Here is a 22,057-nt window from a genome sequence, read left to right on the forward strand (position 1 = left end):
ATCAGATATTTTTTTTGCATTGTCTGGAAACAACGGCTGCTTATTATGAAGGTCTGATCCGGGGACCCCGGCTGACCTCAGAGGACTTTGAGTCAGGTGCCAGGATGCCTTAAAACCAGAGATTTTCTCTTCCTTGCCCCATAAGGCTGAAGTACAACCAGTCACATACCCACTCGCATCTCCTGAGGCAGCCGGGGCTTGTTTTAGTTCATCCGGAGCTGCTGCGGGAGAGGGAACGGGCATCCAGCAGACATTTCACCGGGGGCACAGATTCAGGAATTAGAAAGTAATCTCTAACTTGAACCAGAGCCACCGTCTGAAGAGACCTGCTTCCTCCACTTTACAGCAAAGTTTATTATTTCGGTTTCCATTAAAATCTCCCTCTCCCCAGCTCTTTCTTCAATGTCAGTTTAGAAGAACTAAGGGTAAAGCTAAACCATCTTTTAACTCTTGTCTACCACAATTTCAGCATGCACATTTACAAAAAAACTGCCCCCATGGCTTCCTTTATCCTGTGATTCACATTGCCACTCTCACAGAGAGAAAAACTGGCTCCAAACTAGAAACCTTTGTTACAAGACTCAGAGCCAAAAGATGCAGCTATAGTGTAATTTGGATACTGATGGGAAGGATCTTCCACAAAAGATCCCGACACCCTCTCCTGTCTGCGGGATGCACTTGTACTGTGCAAAGCAGAAAGCCACAAGCTGTTTACACTTGAAAAGAAAAACTGAATACTAAGATAATTAGCTTGATTATTAGCCCTCTGAAGTGGCTCAGTGTGCCATAGCAAGGTGCCTGAACCAGTACTGTGGTTAGCTTTCCTTGTATTACCAAAACCATCCAGGTTTTAAATGTATTAACTACCTGGCTTCCTGGTTAAAATGTGAGATATATAACTCTGGCTTAGAGAAAGACAAATACCACCTTCATTGGCTGTCTTTCTGGGTCCTACAAAGGTCAGGAAGACAAAGTTTCTCCAAAGGCTCCACTGAAATGATCTGCCACCCATCCCTGCCTGCAGAGCAACAAATGCGGGGAAGCAACTTTGATTTGGAGAAATCTGAGAATCGGCATACTTAGACCTCTAGTTTGCTTTACACACGGAGAGCACAAAAGCAAAGCTAATTCAGTCTTTTTCTAGTTTTCTCATTAAAACAAAACAAAACTATCTACAGGACGGAAGAGGGGACAGGCTGTTCTGGAATAATAAATCAAAGCTGCACAAAGACCCATCAGCTTAAGCCACATACTGCCCTCTAGACTTTAACCAACTCCAGCTGTGCTGTAACACAGGACAGCTAGAAAACGGATATGTTTTCAGGCGATTTGACCTCTGACTAGAGGAAATGAAAGAAATGCACCAGAGCCATATTTGTGGAATATTTTTAGGATGGAGTCCCAAGACATTTGGCTGTTTCATAATGGTGATTTGCATTGCGTTAGCACACTTCATCCCCTGAAGACACTGTCACAAAAAGGGCTTGTCATCTCCCTCAGATGCTGGGAACCAGCTTTGGTGCTGTGCTACACTGACTGCCACCTCTCTGGGGAAAGAGAAAAGCACTAGAAAGGAAACTGAGGGTGAAAGAAAAAAAAAAAAAAAAAAGTGTGAAAAAACCCACAGCTGTGACCGTCTTGAATTGCCAGGGCATTTGGGAATATGAGTGCTAGAGTCTCGTGTGCACATGAGCAGGCTGAGTGAAACACTGAAATAAATTACATCAGGATTGAAAAGATCAAATGAAAAGCATCTACTTTGGAGCTTGTGGAGGAAGAGATGGAAATAAGTACATTCCCACAACAAAGGGCTTGGGTTGAGACATGAGAAGGGAAGGTATTAGAAGTTATCCTTTATGTAAATATAGGAAAGAATAAGGAGGTTATTTTCTCTTCAATTTAGCGGTATTTTAACAGCTTCATATTTAGTTCTTTACCTCAGTTCTTTTCTTCAGCTCGTGCAAAATCTGTTGTAAACCCCCCCAAATACCTGGCTGCGTGGCGGAACTGGGCTCCACCATCTCCAGGAAAAGCAAAGCAAGAAACATCAGCACTACTGCACGACGGTCCACAGGACGGTGCCCTGCAGCTGGCCAGCGGATGGGTTAGATGCCTGTTCTCCAGCCATTGCCAAAACTGAAGGAGAAATGCAACCTCAGGCAATAAGCAGTCATCAGGCATGGGACATCTTGGATGTCGCGTTCAAAATAAAGCAGCTGTGCGTGTGCCTTCCGCAGCCACTGCGCTGGCCACAAGGACCTCCTGGCTGGCTCTCAAGTGCAGGAAGCTTTCCTCTTTTTGGTGGTCAATAAACTGTGGCTCCTGCTTTATTTTTATCTGCTTAAACCCCTCAATTCTGTTTTATTTGCCAGCTGCTACTCTGGGGTGAATATTTGCAGAATAAGAAAAATTTGAACCAGCCTAAATATCTTGCATTAAGTCCTTAGAACTGCTGCTCTCAGTACCATCACATCAACGGGATCTCCCTTTGCAGGTGCCCTGGAGGCTTAGAGATACACAAAGTGCTAGCAAGCAGAATGAATTCTGAACACTGAATTCATAGTAGATCCCAAATCATTAATTCAGAGTCCTTTCAGACCCCTGCCTCAAAACTGTGGGAACATCTGTAGCTTCAGATGCTCTTATGCTTAAAGACCAGCACAAAGGGAAAAAAAAACATTTAAAGCAAAGGGGTAGAAATCAGACTATTGATAAACAAAAAGCCGTCTGATGTAGTAGTACAGAGGACATTTTATTTTTAAACTTCCATTCTTAGCAGTTTCTTGCAAGAGAAACAAATAAAAATAGTCTCGGGTGGAAAGTCTGACTTTGGAATTGGCTGTTAGTTTAAGTGAAAGTCATATTACATGTGTAGGAAACTAATTTGAGCTATTTAAGATATTTTCACCCCAAAATTAAGTAACTGTTTTCACAACATTTTCTAGTGATAAAGTTCAGTTCATTCTATAAGTAAGGAGTGGTTTTGTTTTTTTTTTTTTCATTCTTGTTCTTAATCAGGTAAACATTTTCCTATGTCTTTTTACCAAAAAAAAAAAAAAAAAAAAAAAGGCATTTGAAGGAGAAAATTAAATGCACTAGCAAAAAGTCAGTGTTTAGCCGGTCCTAACAGTTTCAAACACCACTTGGAAAATTTCTGAGTGTCTGCTGACACCAGCATGTATAAAATCTGACACTTCTGCCCCTCTGTTACTGGCATTCAACAATCCCCACAGTGCATTTCATGCATTTTTATGAATGTGTTTAGCCTGTTTAATTCCTTTTGGAAATAGGTGGATGAAACAAATCCAAGAAGACTTTCTTTTTTAACCAGGATATTGGTAATCAGTTCTGGCTCTTTCAGGTGAAGCAAAAGTCAGACAAAGTGTTAAAAAATGATGTTTTGGCGATAAGCAGGCTTCCTGGGATAAGCATAAGTGGAAAAGGACGAGGGAAAGGCAAAAAAGCAGGCAAGAGTTTTCCTGTTCTTGGACATGTGGCAGATACAGATCTGCACGTACACATATACATACCTCATTTACAACCCCCAGAACACTCCCCCAGTTCAACCCCAAACTCCCAAAGGCAAAGCCACTCAGAGAAACGTGATCAAGCAGGCAAAGGCGGGGAGATTTGCAAGTGGTGGGATGTAAAGTGAGTCATGTAACTTGGAGATGAGATTTGACTGGAGTAAATATAGAAAGAGTGCACGTCTAGGACTCTCACCGCCTGGGAGAGGACAAATAACACTTGCTCAATGTTGTGAATGTGCCCCTTGACTACATCAGATGGAGTATCAGTCCTGGGCGAATGGGTATGACCTAGTGCTGGGGTTGCTGGTCATGCTGGATGTCAGTCCTGGCTGTACTCTAGCAAAGGGAACCTCTAAGCTGATGAATATTATTCTAGTGAATAGCTCCACCACATTTATTGACATGGGGTCTCACGTAGCTGATGACCATGGAAGTGCAGAGCCCAAATCCTGATCTCACTGACAAAAATCTGGGGTAAGCTAATGAGGGAATGCCATACAGTACAACTGAAAATTACTTTTTTTTCCCTTGGGCTCGAAAAAACAAGAGACTTCCATCCAGTGAGTCAGACTCCCCCAACTGTTAATACTCCTATTTAAAAACAACACCTTTGACATTTTGGTCAACATCTACGTGAGCTGAACTTTCAGAGGGAGGGAGACAACTGGGAATTTGAAACCTTCCTGTTCATAATATGGGAACCAAGCAGAAATCCCTACATGCTGCTTTGGGAAGTTTGTCTCTCACAGACTGAATTTTGAACTTCAAAAGACCAAAAAAAAAGCAAAGCCTCCAACCCATCCTAAGAACAAATCAGAGGAGGTCAATGCTCCTTGCTCTCAGTCAGGATACAGCTGGCTTTTCTCTTCATAAATATCTCTAAACTTCACAACAACCTGCCCAGCACCAGGCTGAATCTCCTCTGGCACAAAAACTGCTTTCAGGACAAGCCACCTCCTCTCCAACCAGCATCACTGATGGGGAAAATAGAGTGAGAAATATCCACACATCTCACAGGTGCTGAGAAGAGTGGAGAAAGGGCTGCAAGGAACCCAGACACATCCTTACCACTTTCACCCAGTTCCAGCTCTTTCCCTTGAACCCACATTTCCCACTGAATCCCTGAAGCTGTCACTTGCTCCTTCTCTTTTTCTAGATTTCTTTTTAATTTTTTGCCTTCAACTCGAGTCTATTAAACACACGCAAACTCCCAGAATGACAAACATGGCTCCTGGGCAAACATCCAGAAAGTTTTTTCAGGACCTTGTTATTAAGGATAGACTCTCCTGAAGACCACTTGCTGCGGGGATAGTAACAAGTTAGGTATGTGTCTAGCTAACTAGAATTATGTGTATTGGGATTTAAATGCCTTTTCTAAATCTTGCCGTTTAGGAAATGCCATTAAAAATTCCAAATCATAGGCCATCTCTTAACACAAATTCAAATATTTGGTTTTACTCACGTGCCTCCTTAGGCAACAAAAAAAAAAAAAAAAAAAAATTTTTGCTTTTGTTCAGCTCAACAAATTATAGAAGGGATCCTGCCCTGAGGTACACTTCTGCTGATATTCATGAAACCAAGGTCTGACTCAGCCAGCATTTGGCTCACAGACAATTGTATTCAAGCAAAAATAAGAACTTCCTGCATTTAAATATAGTACATCATCTCATCATCTTTTTTTTTTTTTTTTTTCCCCATCCTACATGCTTCCATGGAGGAATCACATCCCAATTCAATTTGTATCTTCTTTAATGCATTCCCAAATACTCTATTGCCAACTAATGTGTATTTTGTATTTTCCTGATGCTATGCATTGGATGCACATCAGTCAGGAGAGGCTGGTGGCCCTGAGGAGCCCCAAGCTTGGGCCAGGAGAAGGGTAAAAGCAAGGAAAAACCTTCAGGTTTCATGTGCCATGCTTCAAAGTGACAAGCAGCCTGGTTTGCCACAGCCATCTGGGGACTGTCTGATGCTCAGCTGGCTCGAATTTGTGCTGTAAAATGATCAGCTCAGGAAGGATGTCTCTCCTCAGAGTCACCTTGTTAATCTCAGCCACTTGCAAGCCCAAGCCACAGAGAGCAGCAAGGGATGCAGGTGGGGAGGCAAAGGTATCACTCAAGGAGCAATGTTAGCCCCTGCTTTGGCCCAGCTGTACTAAAACAGTGCAATCTGCAACCTGGTGTTCTGACAAATGTTTTAGCTTCTTTCCACTTTAAAAAAAAAAAAAAAAAATTTTGGCTTTCATGCATGGTTGACCTGTAGGTAATTTAAGGGACTTAAATAGACAGAAGGGAATTCAAATATATCTGCTGATTTCTGTGTTGTGTGGATGATTAACTCTGAATTACAGATGTTATCAGGAGGGCAGACTATGAAACCCAAGTAGCACTTTACTTATTATTATTATTGGAAATAGTGTTGGTGTTACTTGTATTACATCCAGATCTGGGGGGATCAAAGTCAGAACTCATGATGTACAAGAACGAGAAGGCAGTCACAGCCTTAAACTGTTAGCTGCACTTTGAAGTACTAATTTTGCCTTCCTGTGCATTTATCAGTCTGGGAAGCAAGAGGAAAAGCTCATTTAGAACTAGTCTGAAAAATAAACAGTTTAGGAAATATCCATAAACTGGGCAAGTCTGCAACAAGCACATTCTAGCCTTGTCTTGTTATCTTTGTTTTCCTCCAGACCTTATCTCCGCTAAGGAATTTAATCACAAAAATGACAAGTAGCTGAAAGTATGAATCAGACTGGCATTGAATAAGAAGCCATAGGAGAAACGTCTGCCTACACAACCCTGACAAATACAAATATAATGAGTCCCTCGGAGTCTCAGTGCAGACATGGGCTGTGTAACTTTGCTTGCACTGAATCCTCCACCTTTACATGGGTTGCAGCATCCTGGAGGCTTCATATCACCCAGCATTCAAAGGCTCCACTATTTTTAATGAAGAATTTAGACACAAGCTCATTCCAGGCTCTTGAATTTTCACATAATTTAAGCTTGTTCAGTGGTAGATATGATAACAAGCCCTAGTGCAGAACTCCAGCCTAGCAAATACCGGAGTTCAGCAGTGCACCTGTGCCCATCCCTGCACAAACACTGCAGCGGGGGAAAGGCTGGACATGTGCCCAGCCACTCACACAAACATCTGCCTTTTTGTTTACTATTGACAAGAAATTTGGTCCTCCCTTGCCATTTTTTTAAAGGCTTTCCTTAGGGTACAATGTTTGCAACAGGCACCAAAGAACATCAGTGTTATGAGACTCATTGTACCGAAGAGAGCCTGGGGAAGGCTGCCCCGCACTGTCCTTGGAGCCAACATCTGTCAGGAGAGGTGCAGTACACAGGAAAGCCCCTGCTTGCAGAACTGTGACCACCTCCCTGCAAAAAATTACCCTCTTTATACTATTAGCTGCTCACATTTCCCCGAATTCTTTCTGTCAATCCGCAGCAGAGAGCCCTAATAAGGGAAAACCCTTCTCTCTGAGCCTTAACAGACCAAGTATAGAGATATTTGCCTGTGCTCATTAAAAACAAGGAATGTTTAATCTAATTGCCACTGCTTTTCAAGCCGCTTCAACAACACAACTTATTACACTATACTTCAGATATGTGCTTTGAGGAGATTTAATTCTTATCTTTAGATGTGCTGATAGCACAAAGAAGCCTGGCTGATTTACTGAACAGCCCTGTGCCTTTGATAATAGTATTTGCCTTAGCTTCTTCTGTCATTAGAAAATTTGCACAAAGCCTAGGTCATTAAACTGAAGGACTTAATTTCTGACTTTGCTTACTGTATGAAGCGCCAATTTTTGTGTTTTACAGCACCTGAAAGGAGGCACGCACTTGCAACCACATAATGTTTTCCATCCTCTCCTGGCTTACCAGCCTCTCCCCCCCCTCATAACAAGCCTGATGCTCTGTGCAGGCCTTTGTGCCTCAGGATACTAATTTTGAGGAAAACCCTTAACTCAGTATTAGAGATAATTCTCATACTTTTGTGGAGCAGAAAAAAAAAAACAAAAAAAACCCAACAAACCAACCAAAACCAACACGAAAACATACAAACAGCTCTAAGGGGGCAGAAATGGCTCCAACAAAGAGAAGCAGCCCATGGAGAATGGGTCTGAAGTCTCCATACATGAAGGTCTCACACACACTTTATGCCCAGTGAGAGCAATCCTCAGCAGATCTGAACCAGTTCTGGACACTTCATTCGTCATTAAAATTCCAGCTGGCACTCTCCTTCTGTTCGATTGCCAAAACATTCAGAAGTTACATGTCCTGCATTACCTCTTTCCAGAAGCATCAATACCCAGCTGCCTTCTCATCCTCACAGGGAAACTCCCAGCCACTAGACAGACAACCCCGACCTATGGCTTAAAAAGGCATTTCTGCTGAGACAGCTATGTTCCCCAGCAGCCTGAAAACACAGCCTGCAGGTCTCACCATGGCTTTCTGTGTACCCATCAATCAGCTAGCGACACAGCTACCCTGACGAATGCAAACACGCACACCTCGCGTTGGAAGGGAAGCTGGCGCACGTTAAACAGCTTCTTTGCACCACGTGGGCACAGATGGCAGCACATGGAGACACGGCAATTTTCTTGGGTTTAGCTACATATTTTGATGGAACGAAGTAACTGAAGAATAACTCTTAAACACGGTTTGAATCAGCGTGAGGAAGACACAAGTACCGCCGCAAGACTTCAGGTGCCCGCGATAGAAAAAGATCTGCTCAGAGACCGTGCTCTAACTGCTGTCCTCCTCCACTGAGCAAATCCACCCGAGCAGTGCCTCTGAACTCACTGGACAAGATTTGCAGCTTGCAGAAAGCAGTCAATTTCAGCTGAGTCATGTGAATTCATCCTGACCAGCTCCTGCCCACCCCAGGAATCTGAACGTTCCAGTCTTATAATAGAATTTTCAACTGGCATGACTTCTATTGGGTCGTTCTACAGCGCTCCAGAGGCAGGGAAAGTGTTAATCATGCAAGTATTCAACCTCAGTGCTATGCCTGACCTCCACAGAAATCCAAATTCTGGTACGCATCTCCCTGTCAAATTCCTTATTTCCCCTCTGACCTTCCTTTAGCCAGCAGAGAGCAAATCACGCCAGAAGCATGAGGGTTATCTAGCTGCAAAGGCAGTATCCCGGATATATCTATCCACCATTCTACAATGACAAGACTAAAAATAGTTTAACGGTTCACTCAGGTTATATCTGAAATTATTAATCCTAGAATACTGCTGAAAGTTCATCAAACATTTTTTTGGTTTGCATCACACATTCTGCACAGATGTTACTATGTTAAAAGCTTTTTTTTTTTTTTTGGCAGATTATTCAGTATTTTGGATTAAAAAAGAATGAACAAAACATAAAGCCACTTGAGACAGGTAAAAGCCTTCCCTGATTTCTGATTACACTGGGCTTCACAGTCTGAGATTTCCATTCCAGAAATGACTGGGATACAGCGTTCAATAAAGGTCGTACATGGAAATGCTTAGGCAGGCACCTGTTTTTGCATGCAGTCTGCACATTTCACTGTTGCCATTGCATCAGCCTTAAATCTTGTACTAGTTAGCATCTAGCATACTTGAGGTGCACACAGAGCAGCCACACATTTCATTCCCAATTATTTCTTAGCAAGATGCTCTAATTGAAACAAAGTAAAATTGCGGTTTTCCTTCATTACAGGGCATTTCTTGTTTATAGTTCTTCAAAACACATACCTTGCCAACTGTTTCTGGATCAGAAAAATCTACGAACCTTTGCCCCGCTCAAATAACTGGCTTCACACAAGACAAAGAGAACCATAACCACATTGTGGTTTTCAATAGTAAAAATGTAGTTAAATTGCCGCTTGAACAAGAGCTCAACTTCAAGCTGAGTTTTACCAAAGCCCCACTTCTGCCTTCAAATTTGAATCCGTGCTTGAAGACCGTGGGCCAAAGCTTTGGTGAGTATTAATTGGCACAGTGATAGAGTAACCACCAGTTATCCGGCAGAAGACTTAGCTCTGCAATTGCAAGGAAATAGCTCATCATTTTAAGACAGATAATAATTGCAAAGCTCAGCTTGTCTGTGAGTGACTAATGGATTCCCTCATCCTTAAAGTGCACAAAGATATATTAATACAGAAAACAGTGATTTAATCCTAATAATTCCTCTGTGACGGGAGTGTCCCAACCCTGATCCTCCAGTGACTCGGTCATGGCCCTACAGCTACTACATCTGTAAATCAAGAGGACCAGGTATATGTCACTCCCTGTAATGGGCCTGCATAAAGAGGAGACACTGCCCTTCTCAGCCACATTCCCACGGGCCTTCACAATGGGAGCCAAGGACAGTATTTCTCCCCAAATTTCTTCAGCCCCAACATTCAGGAAACCAAACGCTCAAGCTTTTGCCAATATTATCCTAATCTAAAACCACAGCAATGACACTCTGCTGAAGGAGCAAGCGGATGGGTGTGGGGTTTGATGGATAATAGTGGGTGGACTTGGGAACCCGCCAGATTTACCAGCAGTACATGCTGCTTCACGTCCTCAGTGCCTCTGACTTCTTTCATGTCAACTATCTAAAACCTGCTTTGCAAACCTGAGCCTGTGTGTGGCTGGGTTGTGTGTAATCATGGAAGATTTCATTTGCATACCTCTGTCCTTTTGGTGTGTTGTGTTCTTATCAATTACCGAGGAGTCACATAAACTGCAGAACCCAAGGTGATGGCTAGGTTTTTTTGTGGTGCTCATCTCTTGCAGCATCTCATCTGTGCAAACCATGGCAATGTCTCACTACTAAACTGACTGGACTGCAGTTGCACAACTCCTAACAGTGGTACCAGGGCAAAGCACAAGTAATTTCACTGAGGTAAGAACAGCACTAAATACCATAAATGAAATTTTGCAAAATTAAACAGATTGCAAGGGAAAAAAAAGTAGTACCTAAAATGGATATGCCCTGCTTTTATATAATTCTAGAATAAAACATGGAAAATAAATACAGCACAGCCTACAATTTTGCTGTACTGAGTCCTAGAATTTTAAAACTTTGTGTAAAAAGAAGTAGTGCTGTTTGGATTACAGAAGATGCAAAGCTCTGTGCACATTCTTATGTATTTCTGCACTTTATATATATATATATATATGAGATAAATTATGTGTGCAGCAACTAGTACAAACAAACGAACAAGAGCCAGAGCTCTTCTGGAGGGATTTCAGGGACAGCAGGCCAGGGCTTACTTGGATTCTGTTTTAAAACTTTCTGGAAAGTGAAACGTCTCTGCACATCAAAAAAAGCTGGAATAAAGTGAAAGCGGAGGCATCTCTTTGCCTCAGTAAGTGCCAGCCATTAACACCTTGCTTCCATGCTCTCAGAAATGGCCCAGGCATTTGAGTGGTCACTTGTAAATAACCTGGGAAATTGTTCAAGCTCCAGATCTTTTGAAAACAGAACATTTTCTAACAGAGGGGAGTACCTGTTGAAGTTGATCGAGTACAGGATAATATCCTCAGGTGCTCTGCCGTCCCACTGGATGACATAAGCCTGCTCAAGCATCACAACAGGCTGGTACTGCTGGTATGGTGCTCCTCTGTTCACGCCTTGCAGCCGCAAGGGATGGGAATGGTATGCTGCTCTGGCAATGGATAAGGTCAGATTCTCAGGGCGTCTGGCCTGAATATAAAGCTGAGGGTGAAAGGAAAATGACAAACATATCCATTAAACCAGCCAGGCGCAGCCATAACATGTGCATTTGATCATCATCCTGTAAGTGGTTTTTGCCAGTGAAGAGCTCAGAACATTTGGAAAGTCACTGAAACGTTTCCAGTTCAAATAAAAAGGTAAAACAGAAATAGCATCTGCAGCCATTTGTGGGGACACCATGAAGTGAGATATGAATTGTACAGCACCATAAAAATGTTCACTATTCAAAATCTTAAGGGAGAAGGTAATCAAGAAAATATCACAAAGTAACTCTTTTTTATTAATACAAATAACTGCACTTTAAAAACAGGCTTATTCCATTGAAAATACAGAAAAGCCTTAAATTATTTCAACAGGCTTTGGATTACGTCCAGTTATCTAATGGAATCCGCATCTTTGCTCTCAAGTAGCAGACCAGGCTGAAATTTTGGGGGCTAAAACTCAATGGCTTGACTATATGACCTTATAGACTAAAGACCATGTTCCACAGGCTTCAACAGAGAGCTCTTCTGCACAGGGACCCACAGATGCCCTTGGCCTGTAGTTCAACTCTACGGACCAATTACAAAAGTACACTCCAGCTGTACGCTTCTTCTGTCCTGCCGTCACTCAAACGAAGGCCAATTCATGTGGCAAACATTAGTTCTAAGGCTGAACACATGACATTCACCTGCTTCCCCCTGTGTGAAATTCCAGCGCAAAAGGAGGATGCACAACTAGTCATACAAATCCGACTCAGCACATAGGCTTATAGCAGACAGCTTGTCATATTCCCTGAAGGGTTTCAAATGAAGCAAGGGCAGATGAGGACCCTATAATCCTGCCTCCTTTACTCTCCTACAGTGTACAAGAGTGCTCTTCGCATCAAGAACTTAAAGCATCCAACATAAAAATCCATGTTAGCTCAGAAACGTCTAAACTTCTACGTGAGCATCCATCCAGCAAAACTATTTTTAGTTTTAATTTCTGTCTTTGAGGTAGATCAAAATGGAGGCAGTAGTCAACAGATTTTAATAGCACAGGCAAGGATATGAGCACAGCCAAGACTGTCAGAGAGGACAAAACTCTATCTATCAGGATATCCCCCTTCTAATGCGGGGCTATGAGACCTTGGCCCCTCACATCTCTGTATCTCCTGCTCTTCCTCTTGTCTGTACAGATTGAAAGCTCTGCAAAAACAGACTCTCTCTCACTGGTTCCTATATGGGTTTATTTTAGTTAGGGTTTCTAGGCAGTTCAGCTCCCAGTTCCAGTTTCATGCTCAGGACTCTGTGCATGCACAGAGCTGTTGAATTTGAGCTCTTCAGGACCTCCAAAAGACAGGCCATCTCTGCCTACGCCTCACGTCACCCCTGAATCCAGCAGCCTCATGCCCAATGCTCAAGTTAAAAATTTGAGTCTCATATCAAAGTAATCCAGAAGTGGTTGCAAATGTTTCTTGGATATTCAGTCCATTCCTCTTTCCACACTATTGCACTTTAATAAGAACCTATCCTGAGCGGTATCTGCAGACCCTTGAAGATTAAAGTGGATCCCAGAATTACATTAAACAGAAATTTTTCCTGATGGCTGAAACTATTGATCAAGTAATTCACTCCAAGCAATCTCTGAGCAGCTGCCCGTTTGCTTATTCTTGTTGGATAAAGGAAGAATAAATTATTTTTGCAGTCTGATAGAAGAACATTTTTATCTATGAAACCAAGGAGAAAAACCTATTTTCCCTTCACATTCAAACCATGATTGGAAAGTCAGTAACATGCAATGTAATAAATCCCATTTCAATCTCATTTGTGGCCAGCCGGATGGGGAAGTGCTGAGGTCAGAGCAGGTGATCAGTAAGGCATCTTCAGACCCAAAATCCCATCAAAGTATTAACTGTTCTCAATCAAACCAGCATTTTCTGACAAAGAATGGTTGGAATGAACTCTGATACTGCAAAATTATAGCTCACTTGTGTCTTTCTGGATAAGAGGCAAGAGTTTTTGTCCTATCACTGTAAACTTTGACATTATTTCCTTCTAATGTGGGTCTCCAGCAAGCACAGAATCTTAAGGTGGTAGCTGCTGTGCAGTTACTACAAAATTAAATGCACCAGTGATAAAATAAACCAAGAAAGGAAGAAAAATAAACCAAGAATGCATTCAAGGAGCCTGAAAAGTTCCTAAATTGCAGACTACCAAGAACAAAAGTTTACTATATGCTTTAAGGTATTTGTGTAAAAATAAAAAAGAGAGAGAGTGTGTGCTGTGCATGGCCTAAGCTGCTCACTACAACAATTGTTAATGAGATCAGGAAAGTGCTGGAAGAGTTTGAAGGATGTTTCAATAATGATGAGGAAAGCATGTCAGAGCCTTGGTAACATCTTCCTTCAAGTTCCTAGAGACCAAGTCACGGGTCACAAGGATAATGGTGACAACTGTTTTGAGAATGAAACAGTAATTACTAGAACAAGCAAAATGACACTTATGTGTTGACAGAAATATTTGTAAACTGACCAACAGTGGCCACTGAGTGAATGCCTTCCAGAACTACGAGCCACCAAGGATGTGATTTCAGTCCCACATAAGTACAGTAGTATATCTGGTGGGTCGTACAATATGTTTATCACTAAAGGAGGTCACAGTAGGGAAAAGCCCTGATCAAGCAATCTAGATCCTACACGAAGACACTCTTTTGCCCAGGTGAAGCATCACAAAGTCAACAGGACTCTGACTGGATGCAGGGACTAGCTGAGATGTTTCCTGCAGCAACTAGCTCAGCCCTGGAATGACAGTCCTGGTGACCTGGTCCTTCTTGAACACACCAAGCTGCACAAAAAGCCCCACTCTATATTTTCCCATTTATGCCTTTCTCTGGGCTTCCCCCCTCATTTGAGGGAACAAGGGAAAAGAGGGGAATCCAATCCTTGTCCATGAAATCCCTGACCTCCCTTCTGTGATGCTTACTCATATCAAGTCCTAGTTACCCCTTCGGGTCTGTAATCAAGACCAACAGATTGCTTCAGAAAAATCAAGAGAAGTCATGCACCAAAAGGCTGATTTTAGTTCCCAATGAGACGTATGAAGTAAAAAGAGCCCTTTGAGCTCCACAAGTCCCAGGTAGGTGAAACATCAGCCACTCTCCCAGCATGGTGCTCTTGGGACATCAAAACACGGCCTCCTTCTTCCTCAGCCTTTGCTCTGTGACACCTTTACTCACTTGAACTGAACTCGGAAAATTTTATCACTTTTCCTCCTTTTATCTACCTTCGCAGGGGCAAACCACTTGTGAACGGGAGCAAAAAGGAGAGTAACAAGAGAATTTTTTTCTAGGATGATAAATCCATCTTCCTTAGCAACACCTCCATAATTTTTGGTTAGCTATTGAAACATTTAAGAGGAGAAAGTGGGTCATAAACATACTTTAAAATATGAGAAGTGGTGACAGCTTAATGTAGTATGAGAAGAAAAGCTACTTAAAATGTTGTAAAATTCAAGCCTTCTACTTGCCTGGATGGTTTAATGGACATAGTTGTCATTTTAGCTGCTTAAAACTTCATGCTAAAAAGATGTGTCAGATTTCCCTGTGCTTACATGGCAATTTTCCCAAGTAGATTGTGAAACTGAGAAGATAAGTTATTTTACAATTCATGGGGGATCTGCTATTCAAGTGGATAGCAAGTATGAAGATAAGCAGCATGCAAAGTACTGGAACAGAAAATCTTGGTTTCTGGGAAAGGTTTGCTTGCTTTCTAGTTTCTTTAACATTGCTTTTTCCCTGCTGTGGTGTCAACTGCCAGGCTGGGGCAAAATACCTTAAAAATTAGAAGCTCAAAACATATCTTCTCCCTTTCTGGTTGATTGACGGTTCAAAAAAGGTTAACTTCCCAGGGCAAAACATTTTCTCTATGAAATTTCCAAGTGAAGACTAAAATTCTTTCAAAAAGAAAAAAAAAAGTATCTTTCTCTAAGACACGATAGGCCATGCTAGGATGTCACTGACATTGGCAAAACTATTTTGGTTTTCCAGCGGTGTACATCAGAGACCAAAATTGGATCTCTTTGCCCAAATACGGACATCATTAGCTGAAAAATATCTTGAGGCTTTTCCTTCTTCCCAATGTGTGAGGTGCTGTCAATCCTCCAGCATCACAGACACCCTGGGATTGTATGGGCTTGCCCGTGGTTGGAAAAGCACAGTTCAGTATCTACCGCATCTCTTGCTTGCTTTTCGTTTAGAAGCATCAGTACCAAAACCAGCTACACAGGTACTGAGTACACAACACCAGCTGAAGGTGCTTGGAGGTACAGGATCAGTGCAATTGCAAACATTCACTGCAGAGTTAGCAGAAGTGGAATAATTTCTATTTCAGTCACCTGCAGTAAGATAGTGACTAAGTGAACTGGTAAGAAATCAACAGCATCGCCTGAAGTATTTTATAATACCAAGGCATCAAGTTTTTGGTAATTTAAAACTGACACTGATTTAGCTATGTAGCAGTCTCTTATGGCTGTCTAACACCTTTTTAAGCTATAAAAGAAAACACCACATACTGCCAAAAACTCTGCTTATTTTAATAAAAGACTAATACCGAAAAAGAGAAGTTTCACTGCCTCTCCTGATGAGTTGCTGTGAAGTCTGCAAGGGCTGTAAGTGCATAGCTTCAACTGCCTAGTGGGAGCCAAGGCACTTGCCGTACAATTTATATAAAATAGTTTAGGAATCTCATTTACATTTTAACAAGCAATGCAGGTGTTGACGAGTCTCCAGTTCGGTGCCTTTGGAAATATCACCCACCTACATGGAGAGAACTATGGGATGGGCCTCTCCCTACATTCTTCTTTTATTACCAGCCTGTGCAACAGCTGAAAGTCAGGTTGACGGGACACCAAGGACCTCAACGCCCTGCTGACAGAGTCTGAGTGACTCACAGAGATTGCCAGAAGATGTGGTGCTGCCAACTCTTTTGATTTCCCTGTGAGTCTCCCTCAACTTGGTGTTCTTCCTCAAAGCCTTGCTTTATTTACATTACAACATTTGAGTTTCAGCTGTCATTAAAAAGCAAAGGCGTTGGTCTTGTTTGGACAACACCAACCTTACAGGCTCCAGAATCGAAAGGGAAGGACAAAAAGAGCTGATAGTTCTTGCTTGTGTAAATTTCATGATTTTAAGCTGGTTCCAGAACCCTTTTTTTTGGTAGTGAAAGGCAATGTTGGAGCCAAAGAACAAGGCATTTCTTAGTGCTCCTTGTTGAAGGAAGGTCTTGGACACCATGTGGGGAAGTTGGCGTGGTGCTTCGAGGAGGAAGGACCATGAACCAACTGTAGGAAGGGGGGGGAATGTCAACCTAAATTGTCAGATTAAAACGCCCTCAGGACAGTCTGTCTCCAGGATTTTGTGTAGCCAGAAACGATGCCAGAAGAATAGGTCTTCCTCAAGCATTTCATTTCCCAGGCAAATTACATCCAGGAGAAGATATGACGAGTGAATGAAAGAAACCAAGCAGAAAGGAATTAACTGAACTCTGGACACTTTGCTCAGAAAGGATTTGGCTGCAGTGTTGGCTGAAGGACTTGGATCTCATTTTTCCACACCAAGTAGCCCATCCCTAGGCTGGCTATCTTGGGCCCAGTTCAGCAGTAACACAGTCACTATTTCCTTGAACTGAAAGCACATTGTCACCTGCTTGCACTAGGGAAGAATAAAAGTTCTTGTCTACCAGAGCTACACGAAAAGGAAAAGAAAAACAGATTTTGTAATAGAGTTGCTAAGATCAAAGCAAACCATCTTTCTCCATAATTGGATTGACTCTTTCAGGCTTTTGATCTGAAGTATGACGCTCAGAATATAGCACACAAACAAATCATCATATTGTCAAGGTGCTGAGAACCAGGGTTAAGCTGGAATACTCCAGCAATTATACCCTCCAAATTAAATCAAACCCTGCTGCACGGGACTAATTTCTTCTACCCTGCACACACATATATTTCCCTACACAAAACCTATAAAGTGAAGCATTTAATATGAGCTTTACTCATCCTGCTGGATGCTGATTAGTTGAAAAATGCTGGTAAGTAACGGATCCCAGAGAAGCAAATGTTTATGCTTGCCTAAACCTAGCCAAGGAAATTTTCTATGGTGGAAAAACTGCCTCACCATGCAGAGTGCCATAACCAGGAGGGTATTAATAGAAATAAAAATATAAGTGCCTCCTTGTTTACAGTTCTGAATTTAACTGTTAGGTTGCCAGAGCAGGGAATATCATTTCTCTAGAGACATGGAGCAAAACATAAATGCCAAGCACAAAACCCTAATTCAATGGGAGTGTTTCATAGGAACCCAATCCTGTTTCCACCTAGGCAATAGCAAACCAGGGGGAGTAAGTCCAGTCTCTAGACACCTAAATAGCAACTCCTCCTCTCTGCTGTGCAACTAAAGCAAACGCATAAAAATATTTTTAGTTTAAAGAGACAGGCATAATCTGGATTTGACTGTGCACATATTATGTAGGTATAGAGCTCTCAGAGATAATTGCATTTCTAAAAGTGTCATGCATAAAGTTTCTTGGAGAAAGGGGAACAGAGTGCTGGGTCTGACTACCCGAAGTCCAAGCCCACACATTACTACACGTCAGAGAAAGCACCTTCAGAAAACTCCCAATGTGGAAAATCCATGAGTCTAGGTTTGAAACCCATCTTGAGGTGCAGCTGTAGGAAATCAGGCTCTGCTAATCCCCACGCTCACAAAACTGCATGTTAAAAAGGGAAACCTGACAGCCTGCTCGCTCCTCTTGAGGTAATTTTAATTCTGCCCAGTCTTCAGTGACTTCAGGCAGAGTTTCATCCTGTGCTGCACCTGCTGATGTCTGGGCAATGTCTACCGACTCCCAGTGAGACAAGAGTTTGCAGCATGCTCCCAAGTCCACAGAAGACTCTTAATAAATTAGTAAACAAATAACACCTCCTGTATCTCATGAACTCTTATCTTATTTTAAGATCACTTGACCATTTCATATGCCATTCTTTGGCCTTTCACATCCAGCAGTTCACCCCACTGCAGTCTTTATTTGACAGTGCAGGACTGTTCTCAGGGGTCAGGACAACATAATGGTCCTTCCAAAAGCCACATCTTGCATGAGGGCTCCCAGTACCCACTCTCCAACCTCAAACCACATGGTGCTGTGTGTGCCTACCGCACACAGTCTTAATATTTGTTCAACACAAGGACACCCAGCAAGATGTCCAAGTAACTAGAGTTTTAAAACAGGCCTGGATACCATTTTTGTAAATACATTAATATCCTTCAGAAATGGAAAAGCAAGGAGAGCCATCGGCAATCTCTTACAGGTGACTGAAAGCTGTGGTGAGTCATGTATTTACAGTATGTTCAATCCACACACAAAGGTCTTGTCAAAATTTGTGCAACATACAATGAACCACAATCTGATTCTGAGGTCACATTTTCCCTCCATTCACCATTTTCCTGTTTCTTTCTTTCCCTACTGAAAGGTTATGTAGGATTTGCAGCCCTTTCTACCAAGGTGTTGACACCTCAGCTAGGTCTCTAACTCAAATATGCTGAAAAAAACTGCTGTGAAGGCTTAAGACCACCACTAAGACTGACCATCCCTCAGCCAGTGATTTCTAGTAAGTGTGAATTTGTGTCTCAACCACCCATTTCACCATCCTGAACACAGTGGGATGTATCAGAGGAGTAACATCTTCCTTTACTGAAACTTGATTCACCAGATTTATTCACCAGAGCCCCATGAAGAGTGGACAAATGCCTGGAAGCAAGAATTAGAGAATACCAAGCTTTCCCCCAACTCAATGTCAATTTGCAGCTTCTTGTGGGCAATGGGAGGAGACTCCTTACAGCCACGGGTTGGAGGCAGCTGCACAACAGGAGCTTTACTGAGCCCTTGGAATTAGGCAGATAGCACTGAGAGGAATAAAATTATACCTAAATTATTATTCACCTCTTATTTTATGGAGTGTTGAGTAGTTTTCACTCCATCAGCCCTCAGCCCACTATCTGAAGACACTCCCACAACACGCCCAGCGACGCTGCCTGCAGCTGTCCCCTGTTACCTGTGCGAATTTCCCGGTACACATCACCCCGTTCCAGCGTGGGACAGTGAGACACCCAGGATGACGCAGCAAGTAGTTGTCTGCTCTGCCTACGAAAGTGTCCGGATACCCTGTCACGGAGCCATCCAGATCATGGAAGATGGACATTTTGTCACCGTCATTATCATTGCTTCCAAACCACTGGCCAGATCTGCCAAAAAACACTTTCAGTCCAACCTAGCAGGAGAAAATGAGAAAAATTACTGGTTAGTTCTAAGTAAGGAGTTGGGTTTGCAGTGTTATAACAGCCAAAACAATGATACTGATAGAAATAGAAAGCTCTATTGTCTGAGTAAAGAGTTTTGCTTTGCCTCATCCATTTAAAAAAAAATTCCAGTTGTATTGGTTTTCCCTCTCATTTCTTAATCCCGGCAGATATGTTCACAAAAATTAGACTTTTGGTTCTTCAAAATGCACTCGCACAACCATGTATTCCTTGAAATCACACAGCAATAAATTGTGTGGTGTCAAAAGGAAGGGGATGACTCAACGGGTAGGGAAGTACTGGAAGATTATGAAATTTACTGAGGAATATCACAGCTGTGATCAAAGAAACAAAAATTACTAGATATTTGGTGAATTTTCTCATATATTTTCAACGACTGTTCTAAGTGGTTCTGTGAGTGCCATCTTTTCTTCATTGTTCCTCCTTATATAACTCATAGAAGCGACAGCAGTTCTCAGAATTGGCTCTTGTTCACATTCTAATACATCCCTGAAGAATTTTTTTTTTTTTTTAGGGAAGAGAAATAACAGGAAGCAGTATTATCCTCATTATGCATAGCTCTGTTTTCAAAATTTTTCAGTAGCTAATTAAAAGAATCTGTCCTGATATGAAAATCCAGCAAAACAAGGAAACTGCAGATGTTCAGCAAAAAAAGCATGGAATATTTTAATGTCTGCAGAGAAAATTATTACAGTGTGCGACAATTAAGTTCTGAAGTAATCAAGAAAAAAAATACTCCAGGTCAAGCACTTTGAATGAATCCTGCACCAATGTGTATAAAAGCAGACAGCATAAATGGCAACTGGATCACGCCGACCCAAAGGACTGTAATTTGTTCCATTTAGCCCAACTAATTTTAATTGGACTGTGCACACGAGTAAGAATTAGGGTCAGCAGGATTAGCCTGCAAGTTTACTAAGGGCTTTAAAGGCTTTATTTTAACAATAATAAACAGAACAGTTTAGGAGAATAGGAGGGTCATTGTGATTCTCAGTTAGATGGAAAGTCCCATTGGCTTAAAAAGAATGACCAATGCAGCAAGAACTACTTGCAGAATAAAAGTCTTTATTCCTTAAAAATTAAATTAGAGCCTAGAACCATTTTTCTGTCACCTTCTTGTCTAACACCTGAAGCAGTCTCTTTTAAAGGAGGCTCAAACACATGGAAATTTAATGTGTATTTTTGAGTGTTTTAAAACCTTTTCTTAGTGCACCAGAGGAAATTTTGGCCCAAAGGGCTACTTGGCAAAGTAGGAGGAGCCCAAAAGTTTTGGTTTTTTTTTTTTCTTTAATTAATTTATAAAAGAGGAGATATTTAAAAAATGCAAACAGTGTGCTGCAGCTCAAAGCTCCATTATAAATATTTTGTGACAGTGCACTTCTGGAGCTGAATATGAAAACAGGAACTTCACTGGGGAGGAGAACAAAGTCACTTGTACTTCAAAACAAAGGTTCAGCCAGTACAGCTTACATTTGATTAACACTCTCAGTGTTTCCATCCAGCAGCAACCAGTTCTGGTGCTAATGCTAATCTGATCTCTAACATTCTCCTCTAAAAAGTCTGAAAGTCAGAAAAGAAATGGAAAAGTTAACGAGCAGTGCCACTTATTTTATAAGTCTCAAAGTTACGTTACTTTTGTACACTGCAGGACAGGGGTGCACTGAGTTTGCAGTTACAGCTATGGCAACATGTATTTTTTTTCCAAGTGAATTTTTTCTAGGAATGAGCTAGAAGAGGGTGCAGAGACAGGTCATGTCTAGCTACCACACGGCTGTTCAGACACCTCATTTTCATTAGGTGTGGACTACCTGGGAGGGGAGTGAAATGGTATAAAGGTTACTTGAATTACCTGTCCAAAGCCTGACAGGGAGAGCTGACAGATGACGGTTATGTGAGTATGTAATCTCTTAGGGATATGCTAACTCAACCTGTCCACGGGCAGCACACCTGAAGAGAAGTCCTGAACACCGCAGTGAAAAACACTTGCTATATTAAAAATTAATAATGTACTGGAAAACTTCATAATAACTTGCAACTTTTTTCTAAAATTCAAGCATTGGCAACTGCCAACAAAACTGCCAACAAAAGCCCTGTCACTGTATCACTGTTATAATTTTAAGGAAAGCACTTTCAACCAGTGTGAATCTCCCTATATTTTACCACCTATATTTTACCACCCTGCCCTCATTAGCACAGCTTTTACTCAGCTGGAGTGATGCTGGCCCTCACCCTGCAAGTCTTTTTGGTCAGCGGTCTCTTCAGGGTTGTTTTTATTTTTTTTTTCTGCTCTCTTTTTCAGGGGATAAGAGACTTCCACTTTAACTTGGTGTCTGCTTTTCTTTTTCCCATCATGAACTGTTTGCCAGCTTCTCCATTAAGACATCAGGAAGCGCCCGTCTCTTAGGTAGGCAGAACTGCAATCCCATGGGAGTCTCTAGACCACAGCCAGGAGCCAGTGCTGGCCTCTCTGAGCAATTCTGGGGA

The 22,057-nt window shown here is 41.9% G+C and overlaps 2 protein-coding genes across 3 annotated transcripts in view; both read right to left on the reverse strand.

The window, feature by feature from the left end:
• Window positions 1-22,057, reverse strand: part of CEMIP (cell migration inducing hyaluronidase 1) — a 113,897-nt gene that overhangs the window by 72,767 nt on the left and 19,073 nt on the right. The gene's annotated exons all lie outside the window — the stretch shown is intronic.
• Window positions 1-22,057, reverse strand: part of LOC141965641 (cell surface hyaluronidase CEMIP2-like) — a 55,019-nt gene that overhangs the window by 9,535 nt on the left and 23,427 nt on the right. Inside the window, exons 16-17 of the mRNA XM_074917489.1 lie at window positions 19,309-19,524; window positions 11,013-11,221 (exon numbers count right to left, since the gene is read on the reverse strand). Of these exons, the coding sequence (XP_074773590.1) occupies window positions 11,013-11,221; window positions 19,309-19,524 (425 nt within the window). The remainder of the gene's footprint in view (window positions 1-11,012; window positions 11,222-19,308; window positions 19,525-22,057) is intronic.

The sequence above is a fragment of the Athene noctua genome, chromosome 13, assembly GCF_965140245.1.
Source record: "Athene noctua chromosome 13, bAthNoc1.hap1.1, whole genome shotgun sequence".
Classification (NCBI taxonomy): domain Eukaryota; kingdom Metazoa; phylum Chordata; class Aves; order Strigiformes; family Strigidae; genus Athene; species Athene noctua.